The sequence below is a fragment of the Trichomycterus rosablanca genome, chromosome 20 (assembly GCF_030014385.1).
Source record: "Trichomycterus rosablanca isolate fTriRos1 chromosome 20, fTriRos1.hap1, whole genome shotgun sequence".
NCBI classification, from domain to species: domain Eukaryota; kingdom Metazoa; phylum Chordata; class Actinopteri; order Siluriformes; family Trichomycteridae; genus Trichomycterus; species Trichomycterus rosablanca.
The window spans coordinates 23,852,346-23,871,456 of NC_086007.1; the positions used below are offsets into that span (position 1 = coordinate 23,852,346).

General features: G+C 40.7%; 1 protein-coding gene across 6 annotated transcripts; it reads right to left on the reverse strand.

The window, feature by feature from the left end:
- Positions 1-1,598: 1,598 nt before the first annotated feature.
- On the reverse strand, positions 1,599-19,111 carry picalmb (phosphatidylinositol binding clathrin assembly protein b). 6 transcript variants are annotated; one of them, XM_063016384.1, is made up of 23 exons: positions 18,615-19,110; positions 15,238-15,380; positions 15,052-15,127; positions 14,491-14,593; positions 13,795-13,888; positions 13,577-13,688; positions 12,425-12,531; positions 12,295-12,336; positions 10,484-10,569; positions 8,692-8,815; positions 7,814-7,947; positions 7,105-7,196; positions 6,791-6,940; positions 5,986-6,069; positions 5,658-5,741; positions 4,772-4,882; positions 4,525-4,632; positions 4,354-4,384; positions 4,174-4,273; positions 4,034-4,093; positions 3,553-3,657; positions 3,304-3,412; positions 1,599-2,867 (listed from the first exon to the last, which is right to left on the reverse strand). In XM_063016384.1, exons 1-22 carry the CDS (start codon positions 18,742-18,744, stop codon positions 3,320-3,322), a joined length of 2,169 nt encoding a protein of 722 aa, XP_062872454.1. In that variant the 5' UTR covers positions 18,745-19,110; the 3' UTR covers positions 1,599-2,867; positions 3,304-3,319. The 6 variants fall into 6 exon arrangements, with proteins under 6 accessions (XP_062872454.1, XP_062872450.1, XP_062872449.1 ...); XM_063016380.1 differs by lacking the exon at positions 5,986-6,069 and having other exon boundaries at positions 7,814-7,941; positions 18,615-19,109; XM_063016379.1 differs by lacking the exon at positions 5,986-6,069 and having other exon boundaries at positions 18,615-19,109.

Consider the following 19,111-nt stretch of genomic DNA (forward strand, 5'->3'; position numbering starts at 1 on the left):
TGAAGAAGTTCTTACCTGTTTCTCACAGACTGAAGAGTCAGAACAGAGAACTTGAGGTACAATGGCGAAACATAGAGCGTTTAAAATTCGTTACATTTAATATTAATGTTTACAGAAGTTTAAGTCCAACAAAATAAACGCGGTGCTTCTTCAAATATCAGCGAAATTAATGAACTAACCTGAAACTCGAGCTTCATCATTACAGCAGTCAGCTTGGTGAACAACATCCTGCTGTGTGTTTACTGAGGTGTGTGTGTGTGTGTGTGTGTGTGTGTGTGTACAGAGAAGTGTGTGTGTGTGTGTGTTTACAGAGAAGCATTAACATTTTACTTCAATGAAAATACCCTAGTTTATGGCCGATAATATCTGGACAGTGGTAGCTCAGTGGTTAAGGTACTTGGACTTGTAATCAAAAGGTTGCCAGTTCAAGCACCGCCACCACCAAGTTCCCACAGTTGGGTCCCTGAGCAAGGCCCTAAACCCTCAATTGCTCGAATTGTGTATAACTGTAAGTCGCTTTGGATAAAAGAGTTTGCTAAATGATAACCCCTAGTTATTTGGTTTAGGTGAGGTGAATAAAGTCTTGGCAATTATGTACGACAAATTATATGCTTTTAAAGTTGTGTTAGCAGTTTAGGGTATGTAATTCCCTATTCCAGCATATGACCCTGTGTACAATGTAAGGTCCATAAAGAGCTCTAGTGGTCTGTACAGAACCGAAACCAGTACTTCTTATCCAGTTTCAGTACCTGACCTCAAACACACTCTTGTGAATGAATGGCCACAGATAACCACAGACACACAGATAACCACTAAGCTTATGGAAAGAAAGTCTTGTTAGTAAAGTAAACCCATTTATAGCTGCAAAGATCCACAGTAGGGTTCTTGGGTGGCTTGCCAACGAGTAGAGTCTGAGCTTTCGAGTTCCGAGTCTCAGCAGTGCTTCAGGCCTAGAACAGCGATTGTAGATGTGGTTGGTAGAGGGCGGCTTCACTGATCAGTGATCATTTTTAATATCCTTTACCAAGTAAAGAGCATTTTGACCTTCATGTAGACCGTAGTTTGACAGGTACCACTTAACTAAAGATTGTAACAGATCAGGTACACCTCATTATGGCAACAGTCTTTTCCAATGTTCTTCAAGTTGGCTTCTTTCAGCAGGATTATGCACCCTTCCACATATGTACGAATTGATTAGAAATGCTTTAAGGAACATGATGAGGAGCTCAAGGTGTTGATCGGGCCTTTAAATTCACCAGATCTTAATCCAATCATGTATTTGTGGGATTGTGCAGGATGTTAATGATCAAACTGCAGCCAATCCATATATATACACCACACAATATACCAGAGTTCAAGGACCTGCTGGTAATGATCTGGTTCCTGATACCACAGAGCACATTCAGAGGTCCTGTGGAGTCTGTGGAACAGTGGCTGCACAAAAAAGTGACTAAAATTACCGCTGGTACCAAGTAAAGATCCTTGTTTCTGCAATGCAGCTTAGATGCATCCGGGGTGGAATGACTTTTGATTTTTGCATGATATTAGGTCATAAATATGATGCTACAGTGACAAGTAAAAAAAAAAAGTTCACATGCTTTGTGGAAGCTGCACTTTATTTGGAAAAGAAAAAAAACGCCACTATTTTTCTTCTTACATTTTTTAAATAAGTAACAAAAAAACAAATCTGTGAGGACAAGAATATTCAGTAGAACTTCAGGTAAGTCAGACTCAACTGAATTCCTTTTATCTGTCAGTCTCTGACCTTAGCTAACTGCCCTGAATTCAGTATATACAAAAAACACTGATCAACAGTGCTTCATGTTACTCTTCATCAAGACTTTGAATTTTACATGATAAATATACAGTGATAAATACGACCCTAATCCACGACCAATATCCAGTGAGGGAACCGGGTCCTCCCAGCCGACGGTCCTGTGTGAGGTGGCTCGCTTGATCCAGATCTGCAACGTGATCTTTGCAAATCTTCACATTCAAGAGATTCAGCTCGGAGGCAGCCATGTGGACCAGTGTATGAGAAACGATGGCATGCCATGCATAATGCAGAAACAAATTCCTTCCCAAGTGCAACATCTCACAGATAGTGACTACCCAATAACGCTAGGCACTGTGATCGACTCGAAATCTCCAAATCTTATCCATCAAATATTTTTGGATTGTGTATGCTTGGTCTACAAATATTATATCTAGACATAAAACTTAGAGAATATTTAGTGCTATATCATTCAGCTTACTGTGTATTTTTCACATAGCTATTTAAAATCTCTAACTGCACGCCTTATACAATCCAACCCACATGTTATGCTAAAATATTTATCGTTTTTCCGATGCATACATGTACATACATGTTCACTTTTTTGAGGCAAACCCATAAATAAATACAAACAACACTGAAGTGAGGTCTATTTGTGAACACAATTAAAAAGACAAACTAAAGGAAGAGGTTAACTATCCTAACTGTTTTTTTCTAACATTGAGTATAGGAGTTTACTGACATTTACTCCTCTTTAATAACAAAAACACCCCTAACTTAAACAGCAAAAAGGGAAGAATAAACAAGAGGTTTTTCTCAAGTATGAAACTCTCTCTGTTTCCTTCAGCTTTCTTTACAGAATATAAAATACATGAGGAATCCCTATCAGGGCAGAACAGCAGCATCGTTTCATTTTGAAGATTACAAACATGATTGTAATAAGCTCTCGGTCTTATTACACCTTCGGTTCCTGCAGGGTTGGTGTTTTAAACGTGGTTGGTTCCTCTGACGAGCATGGCAGCAGAACAAGAGGTTTGCTGCATGGTGCATCGACTTCCGGGAGTGAATTCATCTGGTGTTACATAAACTGCATCTGAAAGCAAAAAACTAGAAACGTTAGTTTTCTTGCAGATCAAATACATACAATTAATATAAGCTTGTGAATATTGAAAGGCTGAACCTGGAGTTTTTGTTAACAGTAGGGATTAACTACAGACACTTCAAAGAAAATACCCTATTTTATGGCCGATAATATCTGGACAGTGGTAGCTCAGTGGTTAAGGTGCTGGACTAGTAATAAACCCACTGTTGGGCCCCTGAGCAGGAGCCCTCAATTGCTCGCCTTGTATTTGGTCACAACTGTAAGTTGCTTTGGATGAAAGTGTCTTTGGATAAAAGTGTCTGCCGTACTCGGACTACATTGGGAGAAAAGGAAAAAAATGCACAAAAGAACAGAAGTTGTACACCTACGACATGAGTCACAGCGAGCATGCAGAACCTAGAGGAAAGCACAAGAGGGCATGCAGTACCTAGACAAGAGAAGATCTACAGGAAATCCTTGAGAGAGAGCTGTGCAAAGGGGTCTTGTCCTGGGGCCCGGAGAGGACTCTGACTGGAGGGACTAGAGGCAGCAGAAGGCTGGTGCAGACAGAATGACAGAGAGACAGAAAAAGGAAGAAGTGGGATAGGTAAAGAGGGGCACACAAACAGAAGGAAAGAGGCCTGCAGTTTGGAGTGGCTGACTCGTAGTCTCACCCACGACAGTATAAATTCACTACCTGTGCACTGGACACGGATCCGAATGGGTTGGACGGTCTCATGACAGGCTGAGTGTACATCACTGTGGGCTGGGTCATCATGGCCATGGAGGGCAACTGTGGAGTCTACAGAAAAAAATGATGATATTAGAAACACACTAATCCTGCTAACAGAGTTTACATGTAGTCTCTATCAGTAGTTCGTTTCCATGGGGGTATAGACAGTAGTCCTAACTGTCCATTCATTTTGAGGCCTGGAGTTTAAATCTAAGCTGTAGTTTCCACCTGGCCAGGCATCTAACAGACATAACTGGACGTGCCTGAGGGAGGGCAGTTGACAGGGTTACTCAATAATTATACAAATGCAACCTTTGGGAGGCGATGCTTCATGCACACTTATGGATGGAACATAGGATCAGAAAACAAACAAATGTTTTCATAGTTTATCCTGCAAAACGATTACAGCCAAAATTCTACCAAATACAAAATTCCAGCCACTCACCATGCCATATCCTATCATGCCTGTAGGTGTTGTTGCAGGAAAGGCCATAACTGACGGTTGCTATTAGACACAAATGGACCAATAAGTGCACTGTGCATTACCTTTATACAGCCTATAACATCACTAAACTGCAAACCCACCATTGAGACAGGATTCCAAGTAGTGGAAGGAGCCGCTTTGGGTTGCCAGTTCATTCCTCCAGTCAGTTTTTTCTCTCCTGGCTGGTTCCAATGGATATCACTGCAAAACAGGAGTCTGTAAGTGCATCTCCCAAATCTAAGTGCATTGCTTTTAACTGATTTAAAATATAATTGACTTACTTTTTTGTAGTGCCATTTCCAATTCCCAGATCTAAAAGTGATCACAGAAGATCATTGCATGTTTACATCAGTAACCTGTTATTATGTTATTCATTTCATTTTCATTAACTGCTTTCATTAAATTGATGTTTAATACAAATCTATGAACATATTCTATAAAATCATACTTACTTCCAACCAGATTTGCAAGGGAGGAGTCCAGATCATTTGACATGAGCTTATCTTGGTGCAGCGTGGAAAGCTGATTAGAGCCGGCCACCATGGGCTTTAAAATTCCACCTGGAAGAACAATGAGAAAAATGTATGACGACAATACTAGCAATACTCATAATAATTATAATAATTTATAATGAAATATCATAAAAGAAATTACATTTACTTTAGGTGATGTGTGTATATGGATTCAAATTTGCTTTACCATCGGTGTCCAGGTCGCCTGATGAGGCAGCCTTGTTTCCAAAAACAGACTCAAAGTCAACATTAAGCTCCCCTGTGTTCTGTGGTAGAGGAACCTGCGGTGGCCCATAGCCTTATAAAAAACAAACAAAAAACATTGTTTTAATACGTGGTCCATTTCTGTCAGACCTAATTTATGATTATATAATCTTTTAAAAAGCACATCCAACATTAAACCCACATTAACATTTGTGGCATTTAGCAGACACTTTGATCCAAAAAGACTTACTTATTATGACATACATATTATGGATACAATTCGAGCAATTGAGGGTTAAGGGCCTTGCTCAGGGGCCCAACAGTGGCAGCTTGACAGTAGTGGTTACTACCTTTTGGTTACTAGTCCAGTACCTCAAATTAGGCTTTGGGCTACCAGTTACTAGATGACAATTGAAAATAAAATGCAAACATGTATCGTGGTCACAGAATAGCCGATCTTATCTGATATCGGAGGCTAAGCAGGGCTGTAAGCTATCTAAGAGCAATGGTAGTTCAGAGTTTAGGGCACAGGGCTATTAAAAAGAAGGCTGTGGGTTTGAATCCCATTTCTGCCAAGCTTCCATTGTTGAGCCCGTAATAACAACAAAATAATAAAACAATTATAAAATATGCTAAAATTATATAAAAGGCATATTGTAAATCCACTTATGGATGCCCTGTAACTGTTCTTCCTTTTAGGGCATTTGTGTTTTTTCCATAGAGAGCTTGATGCTTATCTCCTGAGGACATGCTTAAGTTAAGCTAGTTGTAAAGCATAGGGCGTCTGGTCAGTCAGATGTTTAAAAACACAAAGTACAGTGAAACAATGTCAACACTGACCAAAAAAGTTACAATAACATGCTCCCTACCTCGAAATATGCCTGGTACAGTGGAGGACTCATGCTGGAAGGGAGAGGGGTGATGCTGGATCATCGACGCTTGACCAAAAGAGTCTAAGACACAGGCGGAGAAAATGAGAAAAAGCACATCAGACATTAAAAACATCAAAGTGCTTGAAATGAGTGATTTTAAATGTATAAGCGGTCAAAATATGGATGCAGCAGCACACCGATTATCAAATGATATCTAGCAAAGATGACTGTATGCTTTTCATGTGCGTCATCATCCCTTCAGCACTGACTCAGTGAGCTATGTTTCCTGAGGAACATAGTCGGGGATGGTTTGGCATCATAGTACCTGAGATTAAGGGTTCTATCCGCACGGTTCGTTTGTAATTGGTTGATACGGATGAGCTTGGATCAATAAAGGGATTGTATTGATCTACAGTAGAAAAGGAAAGAGAATCATTTACTCATCACTTTTTGCCTCATAATCAGATGCTTATCAATAAATGATCCAATGGGCACGTGTTGGCATCATGGCATTATTGTGGAGATGAGACAAAATACACTTTATAGCCAAACGTATGTGGACACCTGATCATAAGCCCCCCTAAATGTGCTCAGTTGGGTTGAGGTCAGGGCTCTGTTTACGTTTTTTCACAGCAAACTCATTAAGCTATGTATTTATGGTAGGCAAACACTGTGTCTGAGGGAAGAAAAGCTAGAGAGGGAGGCATCTCCTTGGCGGTGCAACAACGATGCCTACTTTGTTGTTGAGGTCCCACCATAAGAGGTAGATGAATACAGAGACAATAGAGTGGTCGTCCATTCATATTAAAGCTACTATTAAAGTGAAAAGAAGTGGCGCCAGCAGGTGTGCAAGTCTTTAACCCTCTGTTGAGGGAACAGAATGTTAAACTTAGGTGTCCAAAAACCTTTGGCTGTGTGGTATATATGCTCATTAGCTGAACATATTGTTACAGTATTTTTGAAATAAACAGGTAATTATTTCAACACTGGTGTTACAGTATATAGAAAAAATTATTTTAGCCAGTAATTTTTGTGATAATATAATACCACTATGCGCTTAACAGCAAAAGAAAATCCAGTGGGTGAAAATAACTAACAGTAACAGAAAGAGGAGAGCAAAGTGTGTTTACCACTGAACAGCTCATGACCAGACGTCCTAGAGGGAAAACTAACACCGTCAGACGATACAGCGGGTAGATGAGCAGGATCGACATGTTTGGTTAGAAAAGGGTTTAGGTTTGGAATGGAGTCATCGACAGCTTCAGAAGAAGAGAAAGGATCTGAGCAGGCAGAGAGGAAAGACAGAGAAACAAGAAGGAAAAGAAAAAAGAAAAATATAGTCGAACAGAAAGGACGTTAGACTGACTGAAAAACATTGAAAAGACTGGATCAGGCAGAATCTCAGACACCAGCACACACAGAGACGCAGGGACATGAGATCTACCTCCCCATGGTGTGGATCCTGAGAGGCCGGCCTGCATGGGCGGCTTGAAGGTGCTGTTCAGATCAAACAGGTCACTTTCCATCTTCAAAGCACTGACAATAAAAGGAAACATAATTAAACTATTAATTACTAAAAACCTGAAATATTAAAATGCACTAAAATCAACTTTTGTGATGGATTTAGAAGAAATCACTGCAGAATTGCTATGCTATTCCACTGCCTTACCAGCAGATGGAGCCAGACATTTACACAGTGCTTTCATTGTTAGCCTGCCTATCCTTCATGTACTGTACATGCAACTGTTTGTAGGGCCACAGAATATAATCATTTCAGCTGCTGATGAAACATAAAACCAATCATTTTTATTAACTTAGTACTTCTGTTTCTGTGAAAATACAGACCAATTAGTCAAACCTGTTTGAAAATTTATAAATGAAAATGTGGATTGCTGGTTCTGTGCTTCTCATATTACAGCAAATTGACAAAATGTAATGAATACTAGGACAAAATACTTAATTGGGTTTAATAATGTTTAATAATATGATTTAAAATTGCAGCAGTTATTAATGTTGCCAGTGTCTTTATTGTGGAAACAGCTAAAAAAACAGTACAAGTGAGACATGTTACAAATAAAGAACTGAGTGGTTTTGTGTCTTTATGGTAATAAAATAATAAAATAATTGTCTGGAGATGTTCTCACAGGGCTTACCCATTTGAGCAGCTAGGGGTGGAGAACAGGTCGATGGCAGGTGCTGTACTGATGCAGGCTGCTGTGGTGGAGACCGGAGACGTGTCAGTGGTAGAAAACGAGGGCCTCTTAGAAAGCTCCTTCAACCTCTGCTCCTAGATCAAAGCAAGATAGTTTAGATACTGCAGCAATGCATTCATTTCAGATCATTTAAGCTGTACACTTAGCTAGACTAAAAGTCAAAAGTTTAGATACACAGAATCAGAGGCTGCTGGAATATGTAAGACTGTCGACAGTCAAGCATGCTTAACTGAACAATCTTTAGTCGAGATATAATAAGCCGATGTTGGAGCAGCGATTCCTTGTGGCATGGCAGTGTAAGGGTTGCTTTTGGTGGTTCTCTGATTATATTTGACCTTCCATGACCTTCCAAATGATGCACATCTACCTGGCAGTCCACATGACCAGACCTTTTTCCATTGCTCCAGTTCTGAAGCCTGCATGCCCATTGACTGACTTGCTACTGCACTGTCCCATACACAGAAGGCTTTGATGCACTGTGTTTTGGCATGTTTACTTCATCACCAGTATTAAAATGAACTACAATTTGAGCCAAAGTAGCTTTGTAGCTATTTTGGTCCATACCAGATACCACAGCCTTCATGTCCCTCATGTCCTCTGGCATCAACGAGTCTTGGCCTGCCAACAACCTGCTGGTGGTGTGTGGGTTGTCCATCCTCGCACCACTTTCAGTAGGTACTCACACCACAACTGCCTTTAACCAACCCCTCCTTGATGTTTCTGAAATGCTTCAATCCGGGCCTCAGTGAAGTCACTCAAGTCCTAATATTTGGGCTCATCATACATGGAGCTTTAACTGTATATTTTTGTTATATTACCTTAAGTGCCTTCAGTCGTGCCTGCTCCTCCTCTAAGGCGGCCTGTTTTTCCCTCTCATCCACTTTGGTAAAGGACATGCCAGTGTTGGCCAGTGACGACACAGCATTGGAGAGCGTGCTTGCCCTGTGATAACCAAACAGTTCAAATGAGCCTCTATGTATAGTGTTTACTTTAACTGAGTCATTTTCTCATGTTATGGAATATATGCACATCAACACCTATAAAAGGCTATAAATAGTTACAGTCCAGCCAAACCCTTCAGAAATATTTCAAAACCTATTGGCTTCTATTATTTTCTTAAACAAAACTTAAGGTGTGGCTACACCAATAGCCAGATAAAAATACTCAATCAATTTAATGAGCCACAAAAATGCACTGATACATGAAGAAGTACAGCAATAGAAACAGAATCTTTTTATTACTTATAATGGCAGAACACAGAGTTCAACCTTCTTTTTTCTACCTGACGTAGCTGCGTTTGACTCAGTGGGACTCAGTTTGACTCGCTTGTTGTTGGTATGTATACAGTTGAGGCTATACAAAGACATTTTCTCATGTTTCATGGTAGAAAAAATGATTCCCACACATAGTTTGACCCAAAGGTTAACAAGGGTTCAATGCTGCACATTTTCCTTTAGCTTTACAGTTCCCAGACTCTGGCATGGTTCAGTCAGTCAGTGGTTGATGTAAGAGCACAGCAAAATCACCATGGCAACTGACTGATTATTCCCATCCTTCTGCACAGATCCAAACACCAATGTACAATGTAAATATTATGCAAACATTATTTTACAACCGTGAAGCAAAGAAGCTGCACTTGACAAGCTGTGGCTAGTTAGACCTATCATTAGGGTCCTACTAAATTCACGGGAAAATGTGCTTAATATCACGGACCTTGTTCAATATTTTTAAAGAAAAGTGCCACATTTCACAGCAGTCATTAAATTACACTCATAAATTGAATGACAGAATGAACTGAAGCTACAATACACAGCACAGCCTACCTTAATTACTGGAATGTAAACCTAGAACATTTAGCAACAGTGCGAGGCTCTGTCTCAAATACGTGTACCGTGTTTTGACACGCCCCAGAATTGGTTGGGAGTTTTCCAAACTCAGTTCCCTGAGTGTTTTGAGCTGCTTTACACTTTTTTTACTAACCGAGTGCTAATTGAATTGCCCTAGGATTGCTAGAACCGCCCACAGTGCAAATTAACCAGTAAATGTGAGACACTTGAATGCTATACGAATGAAAAATGTTAAATCACTAAATACATAATGTAAATTTTTAATTTCACAGCAAATTACATATTTTTTTCTATTTTATTTATACATTTTCTCCCATTTTGTCCCAATTTAGTGTAGTCAATTTGTCTTCTGCTGCTGGGGGATCCCTGACTGCAGTCGAGGTGGCTAAATTGCTGCTCACGCCTCCTCCGACCCTCCTCCTTTTCACCCATGCATTCTGCCCAGGCGCCTCTTTAACTGCTAATCAGGGTCCTTACACAGCGTTTGAACACCCCACCCACACAGTCCGGTCATCCCGCCCTAGCAGAACCGTGTCTGCTGCAGGCACTGCCAATTATGCCCGCTAGATGGCGCCCAGCCGACCGGTGGCAACGTCGAGTTTTGAACCGAGGAGTTCAGAATCTCGACGCTGGAGCAAATTGCATATTGCACGGAAAATGGCTCATTCCACGGTCCATGATGTAATTTTCACAGACGTCAATTAAGTACAGACTTATCAGTGTATAAGGCCCTGATCCTGAGCATCATGGACACAGAGCCTACCTGCTGGCTGCAGTAGAGTCTTTGACCTTCTTGCCTTCCAGAGAAGCCAAGTGCTGCTCTAAAGCATCCAGAAGACTGCTGGGAGCCTGAGGCAAAGCAAGCAATTATCCGGTTAAATGGTGTGTTAAGCATCCATCAACCAGACAACAAAAGGGCACCGAAAATATCAGGAAACATGAAAAAGACGAGAAATCCGCCAAAGTGCAGGAAATAGTAAGTAAAGGAGTACTTACACATACTGTAAACTGAAGGTGGACAGGAGGTGGAAAGATAGAGGATAGATACAGAATATAAAGGTGGTATTGATCAGAAATCCATAATAAGAACTTCATCTCTTATATTCAGACACATTTCTACAGAGCCCATACAGTAATACTGTAATTCTTAATATGACTATAATAGTTTAGTATTAGTGTCTGATTAGAGGGTTATAACTGCATCATAACTAAATATTCCACTTTAGACCTATTCGGATTAGAGTCGTTTATTAAGTAGGACCAAGTTTTGATTTCATTCTGTCTAAATCAGTCGGTCAGAGCATTTCTCTCTCCTCCACTTGGATAATTACTAACAGCTTTTTTGGCAAACTCAGGGGCGATTTGATGAATTTAGTATCTACAATCACATGTGTTTGGGAATCACATATCAAGTGTATCCTTAGTAAACAGCTTCCAAAACATAAGATGTTAAGTTTGGAACTGTCCATCTTTTTCATGATCTGGTTTATAGAACTGTATCTAGATGCTTTGTACACAGAAAACTTTTAAGTAATTCTCAAATTTGAGTGCTACCGGCCTGACCAGGCGCTCAACTGGCTGGGTCTGTGGAAGGCCGGGTTGGATAGGGTTTCTCCTGACTGACCCTGCAAGTGCGATTTTGCTGTCTGGTTGAGACAGCGGTTGTGGCTCTCTGTGAAAATCCACTGCTGGCTGGTGTAAAGAAGTGAGCGAGAGCGTCACATGTGTCAAAGGGGGCGGGTGCTAGTCTGCAGCTCTCCTCAGCCAGCCTGGTGGTTGTTTTAGTGGTTAAAGTACAGGCCACTGGCCTAGTAATCGAAAGGTAGCTGGTTCAAGCCCCAACACCACCAAGCTGCCACTATAGAGCCCCGATAAATGCCATAAGTGTACATGTAACTGGGTTTTGGAGATGACTAAATGACCCTGCTTAGTATAAAGTAGTTGATGAAAATAAAGCATAATGTAACATGCTATTAATGTTTCATGTTGTAATTGTGTCAAATACGGTCATGTGACCAAACATCCAGATTCGTAGGAACACCACCCAGACCCAGACTCGCTCCTCATGTGATCATTCTTTTCCTGTCTGAACATATGACTATGATCACTAGGAGACTTGTAGGAAACTCAATATCCCTGATCTATCTAATCCGAATAGGGCTTATGAATGAAATGACAAAATGCCTTTAATTAATTAGTTTTCCAATCACTTAATAAAATCTGCAACCAAACACCTTTATTTGCTGTAAAAAGTTAAGAAAGCAAAGTGAGGAACTTTCAGTCTCATGCCTTTAGAAGCCTCATGCATGTAACGGCACAAAGAAGAAAAAGAGCAAAGGTTGAAAAAATACCAGTGTCATTGACTAGCATTACAGAAATCATTAAATTAAATAAAAGTATCTGGGAGGAAATGCAAAGTACAGAAGCCCCAGAACAGTCAGGAAAACCAGTGCGGTCCAGAATCCAGCCCAGATTCAGAAGATCTGTGTCCGACTCTGTTTGACCCTTAAAGACTGAGCACTCCAGTTCTAAATTTCTGTTTTTATAGAACAGAAAACAAACCCCTGGATTTACCTGGGAGAGGTCAGGAATGTCCCCTCGGTCTATCCCCACCTGCTGTTGGGAGAAAGAAAAAGATGAGTGTTACGACACTGATCCCATTTAACAATGATTCATTAATCCTACTACAGCAGAAGAAAGTCACCTCTGCTACTTTGAGGAACTCGGAGATACGGGTCATTCTGGTGAGGAACTTCTTGTAAATATCCAGGCCCTCTTTGCACTGGACTTTCTTCATGTCAAAATACTTTTCTGTAGATGTAAGGCAATAACTTTGTTAGTGTCTTTATCAAACTTCATATCTGGACTCAAAGCAGCAAAGTTTAAGTAAGCAATATGTAAAGTTAAAGCTGCAGTTCGGAATAATAATAATTAAGTAAATGAATAATAATAATTAAGTAAATGAACAATAATAATTAAGTAAATGAATTTTAACAGGCAAATATTCACAAAATTAACTTGTATGCAATTGCCCCCTTGTAGAGGCTTTACATTACATCTTGTAAACCAGTAGTCCCCAACCACTGGGCCACGGACCAGTACCAGTACGTGGTTCATTTATTACCGGGCCGCACAGAAAGAATAAATAATTAGGCATCGCTACACAAGCAATGAAAACACTGCTTATTTCCAACATCCTATCTTTGTGAAGAGGGATTTTCTGCAGTGACGGCAACCAAAACAAAGTTACAGAGTAGACTGGACATAAGGAACAAACTTCAGGTGTTATTGTCTCCTATCACCCCTAGGTGGGAGCGTCTCATTGCAGCGAAAAAAGTTTAGGTTTTCCACTAATTTTCCATCACTGGTAAGTAGTATTATATGCACTTTGTGTTTTTCATTATGCTTGTCGTATAATTTTATTTTAAATCCTCCCTCCCCCGCTGGTCCGTGACATTATATCTTGAAACCGGTCCTAGTAGTAGTATTTGTAGTAGAACTACAAACCCCAAGAGCGTAGCACTTATTAGCACTAATCATCCACAGCCGGTATTTAAGCAAAGCCCGGAGGTCAGTATGTTGCTGAGTCATTGCCTGAGTTAGACACAGCTGGTAAGGTAGAAGGTCGCTTTGCTAATACATCTAGACAGCTCTCTTCATGAAAAATGTAATATGTAAATGTCTATTAAAATTCCATCTCTGATCCTCACTCTTCTGTGTACATTCATTTTTCGCTTAGGATCAGTGAGCCGACCAGAACCTGACCCATTGCGACTCCTACCAGGATAAAGCGGTTGCTGAAAATGAAATAAAAAAATGAAAATGATGACGTTTGTGAATGTGTAATAAATTTTACCCAGCAGGTTGATTATCCCCTCATTATAAGCTGCAAAAAGCCTGATGGAATCTTTGAAAAGAAGCATGAAGGCTGCATTGATGACCCCATTGGTGAGCTCGTTGGCATTGACCTGGACATAGAACATTTCAAATTTTCAAACGGACAGTAACACTGATGTTAAAAAGCTCAAGTCACACATTTCCGGACAGAAACCAAAGAGCAAAGTTGAAACTCACATTGAAGTCGAGAAGGGCGTCCATCTGATTCTGGATGATTGGAATGGTTTTCAGAAGTTTCTCAGTGTTCATAGTTCGCATCACTCCATCAACCCTAAAAACATATTAAACAAAAATGGTATTTGACATTGCACCAGGACTGCTGACCAGCTCAAATGTTTGGGTGCAGGTTTCAGTCAGGACCTATTGGTCTATTAAGCAGATACACTACAAGCCCAAGAACAAGTATGTGGACACCCCAACTGTGCATGTCACAGTCCGGGATTAAATATTAAATCTTTAGTTGATGGTAGTTACTCGTATTACACAAGTCGTGTTGAATGCAGCAGACTTGGGTAAGACACCTGAGTGACTCTGATAGGGCCCAAAAATTCACAGCCAAATGACTGAGATGAAGTGAACTCATGAGAGATTCGAACTCATGACCAGCCAGCAGAGACCGTAATCGGACAATTGCACCCGCAATCAGGAACCAGCACCTCCGAGCACGAGCACCTCCCCCTTACATCAGACACTGCCAATCATGTCTAGTGGGTGCCTGGCTGGTTGATAACACACCTGAGATTTGAACTCATGACCACCACACAAGTCTACTGAACTTATAATTCTAAAGCAAGCTTTCGTAATATATATAAACTATATAAAACAGCCCATGTTTTTAAAGCAAGATTGCAAAAAAATGATTGAATTTCTTACCCACGCTTTACTTTTGTAAAATCAAAAGCCACCTGTCGATATGACACTGCTTTTTCATTCAGGTACCGGCTGTACCTCCGGATAAATGTTGACATGTCATAGCCTAAAAGACAACAGATAAAGACATATTAATACCACATTTATTTATTTATTTTTATTTTTTACCACCACCTTATCTAATCTATCTATCTGTCTGTCTGTCTGTCCGTCCTTCCGTCCGTCCGTCCGCCCGCCCGCCCATCTATCTATCGCAGGGCTACAGCCGTCACCACCCCCCACCTAGACATAGCCAATCATGTCTGCATGGGTGCCCAGTCGATAGCACTTGCTAAATTTCAAACCTGATTCTCATAGTAGAACACAGCACCACCTGACCTGACCTAACAAAATATTTAATTTATTTATTTTGCTTAAATTAATTTGATTATATATATCTTTTATTTTAATTAGATTAAGCTAATTAACCACAATATTTTTGTACTTTTTCCATTTATATCCAGGGTCCAAAACTGACTGTAAATTTTGTTTTAGAAATTTTGATTTAGAATAGTCACACTGTACCTTGCAGCCCACTTTTGTCCAAAAAGTTACTGAGGTTGAATAACGTATTCCTGGAGGCCAAGTACTGAACAAAGCGCTGCGAAACAACATAAAACAGAGTTCAGCATCCCAGTGTTCCCTCACACACTGAATAAACATTTCAATAAACAAAGCTGAATTATGGTAGTGGTTTTGATTAGGACTCACCTCATTGCCATAGACCATGAGGTGGTGTGTTGTGATGAGGGATTTGAAGACGACCACCCAGCTGGTGTTGGTGGTCCTTTCAAACAGCGAGTCAGCCAGTTGAGGAATGTTTACGTTCATCTCATTGGTGCAGTGGATGAGATCTACAAAACAGACAGAACAAAGGTAAACAGTCATTAAGAGATAATAATAATCTGCTAGGTCAATATATATGTAGTACTAAAAGCATTGCAAATTCTACTACTAACTATTACTATACACCAATACATGCCCTATGTGGTAGGATAATATATAATATAATGGGCCCTCCTGCTGTGGAGATCAGCAATTGGGCTTAGTTGTAGAATCATGTCATTTTGCCTTGCCAAATATGGCTAGCAAAGGGGGCGTGGAGGCACTTTTCGGCCATCATCGGGTCTTTCCGGAAAGGGCCACCCTTTTTTATTTCCCCTCCCCCCCCTATTTCCCCTTTACCCCTTTTTAGCCACAGTATTGTTCTACCATGGTTAAGTATCCTGCTACAACTGGAGCCTTAATGGCGAGGTGCAACACACCCCGTTACAAATAAACAGCGCAAACAAATACTTGGAATGCTGACTGAAAAGTCCCACAAAAATGAACAGTTAAAAAAGAAACATATCAGACAATCACTACACTATCACTGAAACTTATGGTGCCATACTGTGTTATATCATGGGCTCTGAAAATCCTAGTTTCTGATTATCTGGCAGGTGTGTACACAATTTATATAACGGGACAGCTCATATGTAGATCCGGTCAAAAGTTTAATCCCGTTCTAAATTGCACACGGTGGAACATAACAATGTTTGCATAGAAACATTATAATGGTTATTATGCTTTATAGTAGACCTGTAATTACAATCTGCTTTAGAGCTGCTAAAGAAAATTAATAAGAAATAAATGTCATGGATTAAATGTCAGATTTATTCTGTTTAAAGCCTGGAATGGATATAGGCCAGTGGAGCAGCACTGATAAATCAAAACAACCGCTATTAATGTTAATTACACATGAAATGATCATTTCTAGGCTACAGGGTATAAAAACGAAATGCAACCTAAACCAGCATTTTAAAGCTGTTGATATGTAACCATAGCAAGGTAAAAGATGGTAACGGGTAAAGGGAGTACCATTCAGCTAGAGGAAACAAAAAGTGATCAAGCCGTGAGTAAAGTAACAGCAGCTACACTGTCCTGTTCAAAAATACTGAGATTCCCTTTGCAATGTGAAGTTCTTTGCTTCTGCCTTGTTTATTTTCTTATATGAGAATATGCATTAGCAGAAATGTAAAATAAGCTTTAAGATTTATTGAAGGTGATCGTCACTAGTCAGGTTTTGCAACATGCTCTCAAAATTTCTACCAAGAATAAGGCAAGAGAGAATCAGTCACTCTAAAAGAGTTGCAAGACGACCTGAAAACAGCAGGAGCAACAGTTATACAGAGAACAATAAGCAAACAAACAGCAATAAACAACAATAAATCCTATCAATAATACATCATCTTGATTCTTTAGAGAAGAATTTTCCAACAGATTTCCAACTTCCACCAATGATCAGAACAAAAGGAGAAAAAAGACTTGAATAAATGACCCCAAGTACAGCATACCCACAGTAAAGTATGGTGGTGGAAGCACCTTGATGTGAGTGTGCTTCTCATTTGGGCATTACGCGTCAATTACAAAGGAAACCAAACTGGAACACTGTGCGAGACATGCTAAGGGAGAATTTAATCTCATTGGCCAGGAAGCTAAATCTGGACATTTAAACGAGAACCGACCCCAACCCAAACATAAAGTTATGATAACTTGCAGCTGGATCCTAGAGAGGAAGGTTAATGCACTTTCATGGCCAAGATGGTCTCATGACTTCAATCCTCTTAGAAACACATGGAGGATTTGCTCTAACAACTGTGCTGCAACAAAGTACTAATTTTAACAGGTCCTGTCTAGCTAGGCATGGGGGCAAGGGATTCAGTATCGTGCCCTCCTGCAATGCCAATGTTGTTAATTGTCGGCAGGTGGGGTGGTCTGGGTCGTTTCTGTGTGGAGTTTGCATGTTCTCCCCGTGTCTGTGTGGGTTTTCTCCGGGAGCTCCGGTTTCCTCCCACAGGTGAATTGGAGATACTAGATTGTCCATGACTGTGTTCGATATTAAACTTGTGAACTGATCTGAATCATGTGTAATGAGTAACAATCTATCCTGTCATGTATGTTACCAAAGTGTGTTTGTTTGTTTGTTTATTAGGATTTTAACGTCATGTTTTAGACTTTGGTTACATTCATGACAGGAAACGGTAGTTACACAAGGTTATATCGAAACACTCATGGACAATCTAGTATCTCCAATTCGCCTTATATGCATGTCTTTGGACTGTAGGAGGAAACCGGAGCACCCGGAGTAAACCCACGCAGACACGGGGAGAACATGCCGACTCCACACAGAAAGGACCCGGACCGCCCCACCTGGGGATCGAACCCAGGACCTTCTCGCTGTGAGGCGACAGTGCTACCCGCTTAGCCACCGTGCTCCCTAAAAGTGTGTAGGACAAGCCGTAGCCTAGTGGTTAAGGTACTGGACTAGTAACCAGAAAGTCGCTGGTTCAAGCCCCACCACTGCCAGGTTGTCGCTGTTGGGCCCTTGAGCAAGGCCCTTAACCCTCAATTGCTCAGACTGTATACTGTAACTGTAATGTAAGTGGCTTTGGATAAAGGCGTCTGCTAAAAATGAAAATGAAAATGAAATGAAATGTAAAACATGACGTTAAGATCCTAATACATAAATATGTTCATGGTGAAATTAAAACTTCTTTATATTCTATATTCACATTTTCGGCATTTAGCAGACGCTTTCATCCAAAGCGACTAACAGTTGTGACAGTATACAATCTAAGCAATTGAGGGTTAAGGGCCTTGCTCAAGGGCCCAACAGCTGCAACCTGGCAGAGGTGAGGCTTGAACCGGCAACCTTCTGATTACTAGTCCAATACCTTAACCACTAGGCTACAACTGCCCAACATATAAAAAGTCCCAGTCATACAAAAAAAGAAACATACCGTGATATACCGTGAAACCGTCAGAATATTAAAAAAATACCGCGATACAAATGTTTGATCATATCGCCCAGCCCTAAATAGAAGCTGATCTGGAGGGGGTGTTTCTTTGTCTGCCCTTGGTAAGCGTGTAGATCAATGTTGAACTAAAGCCAGAATCACAATCGTTACTATTAGATTAGGCTGCTGGGCTTCTATTACGGGCTGCGTTGACGCCGCCATAACAATACGAGTCAAACCGGGAATCGAGAGCATCTTCATATAGCGAATGCACCCCATAATGACATGTCAATCCAAGCACATACTTACAGTCCAAGTGTTTCTTTTTGGGACCCATGATTTCATGTGTGGTGGCTTTACACACGGTTTTGGACACAGCTGAGCCGGTAACGCTGTGCTGAGCGGCTGTGATTCTGTCCGTTATGCTCTGGCCCGACATCTTCAGCTCTTACAGGCGATATCAGGGGAAAATGTCGGATTTGTTTTCTGAAAACAACAACACTGATATTTCGTGTTGTTGGATAGCAGTCCGTTCTCGACGTGTTCTCGTAGAACAGTCTACGTTAAAGGAAAAAGCGAGAAATAGAGCCGTGTCAGGAGCAGCCAAGCCGAAGCCGACACGATGAATCCCGAACTGATACGATAAAGATCTACTCCTAAACCGTTACATCGTTAAATAAATCCACCAGAAAACGCTTCACCACTTGGTTGATTCATCTCTCATCCGCTTTCTCTTCCCGAAATCCGGCCGTCTCCTCCTCCTCTTTCTTCGCCACCCTTACAGGCGTGTTAAATGACCAAAAAGC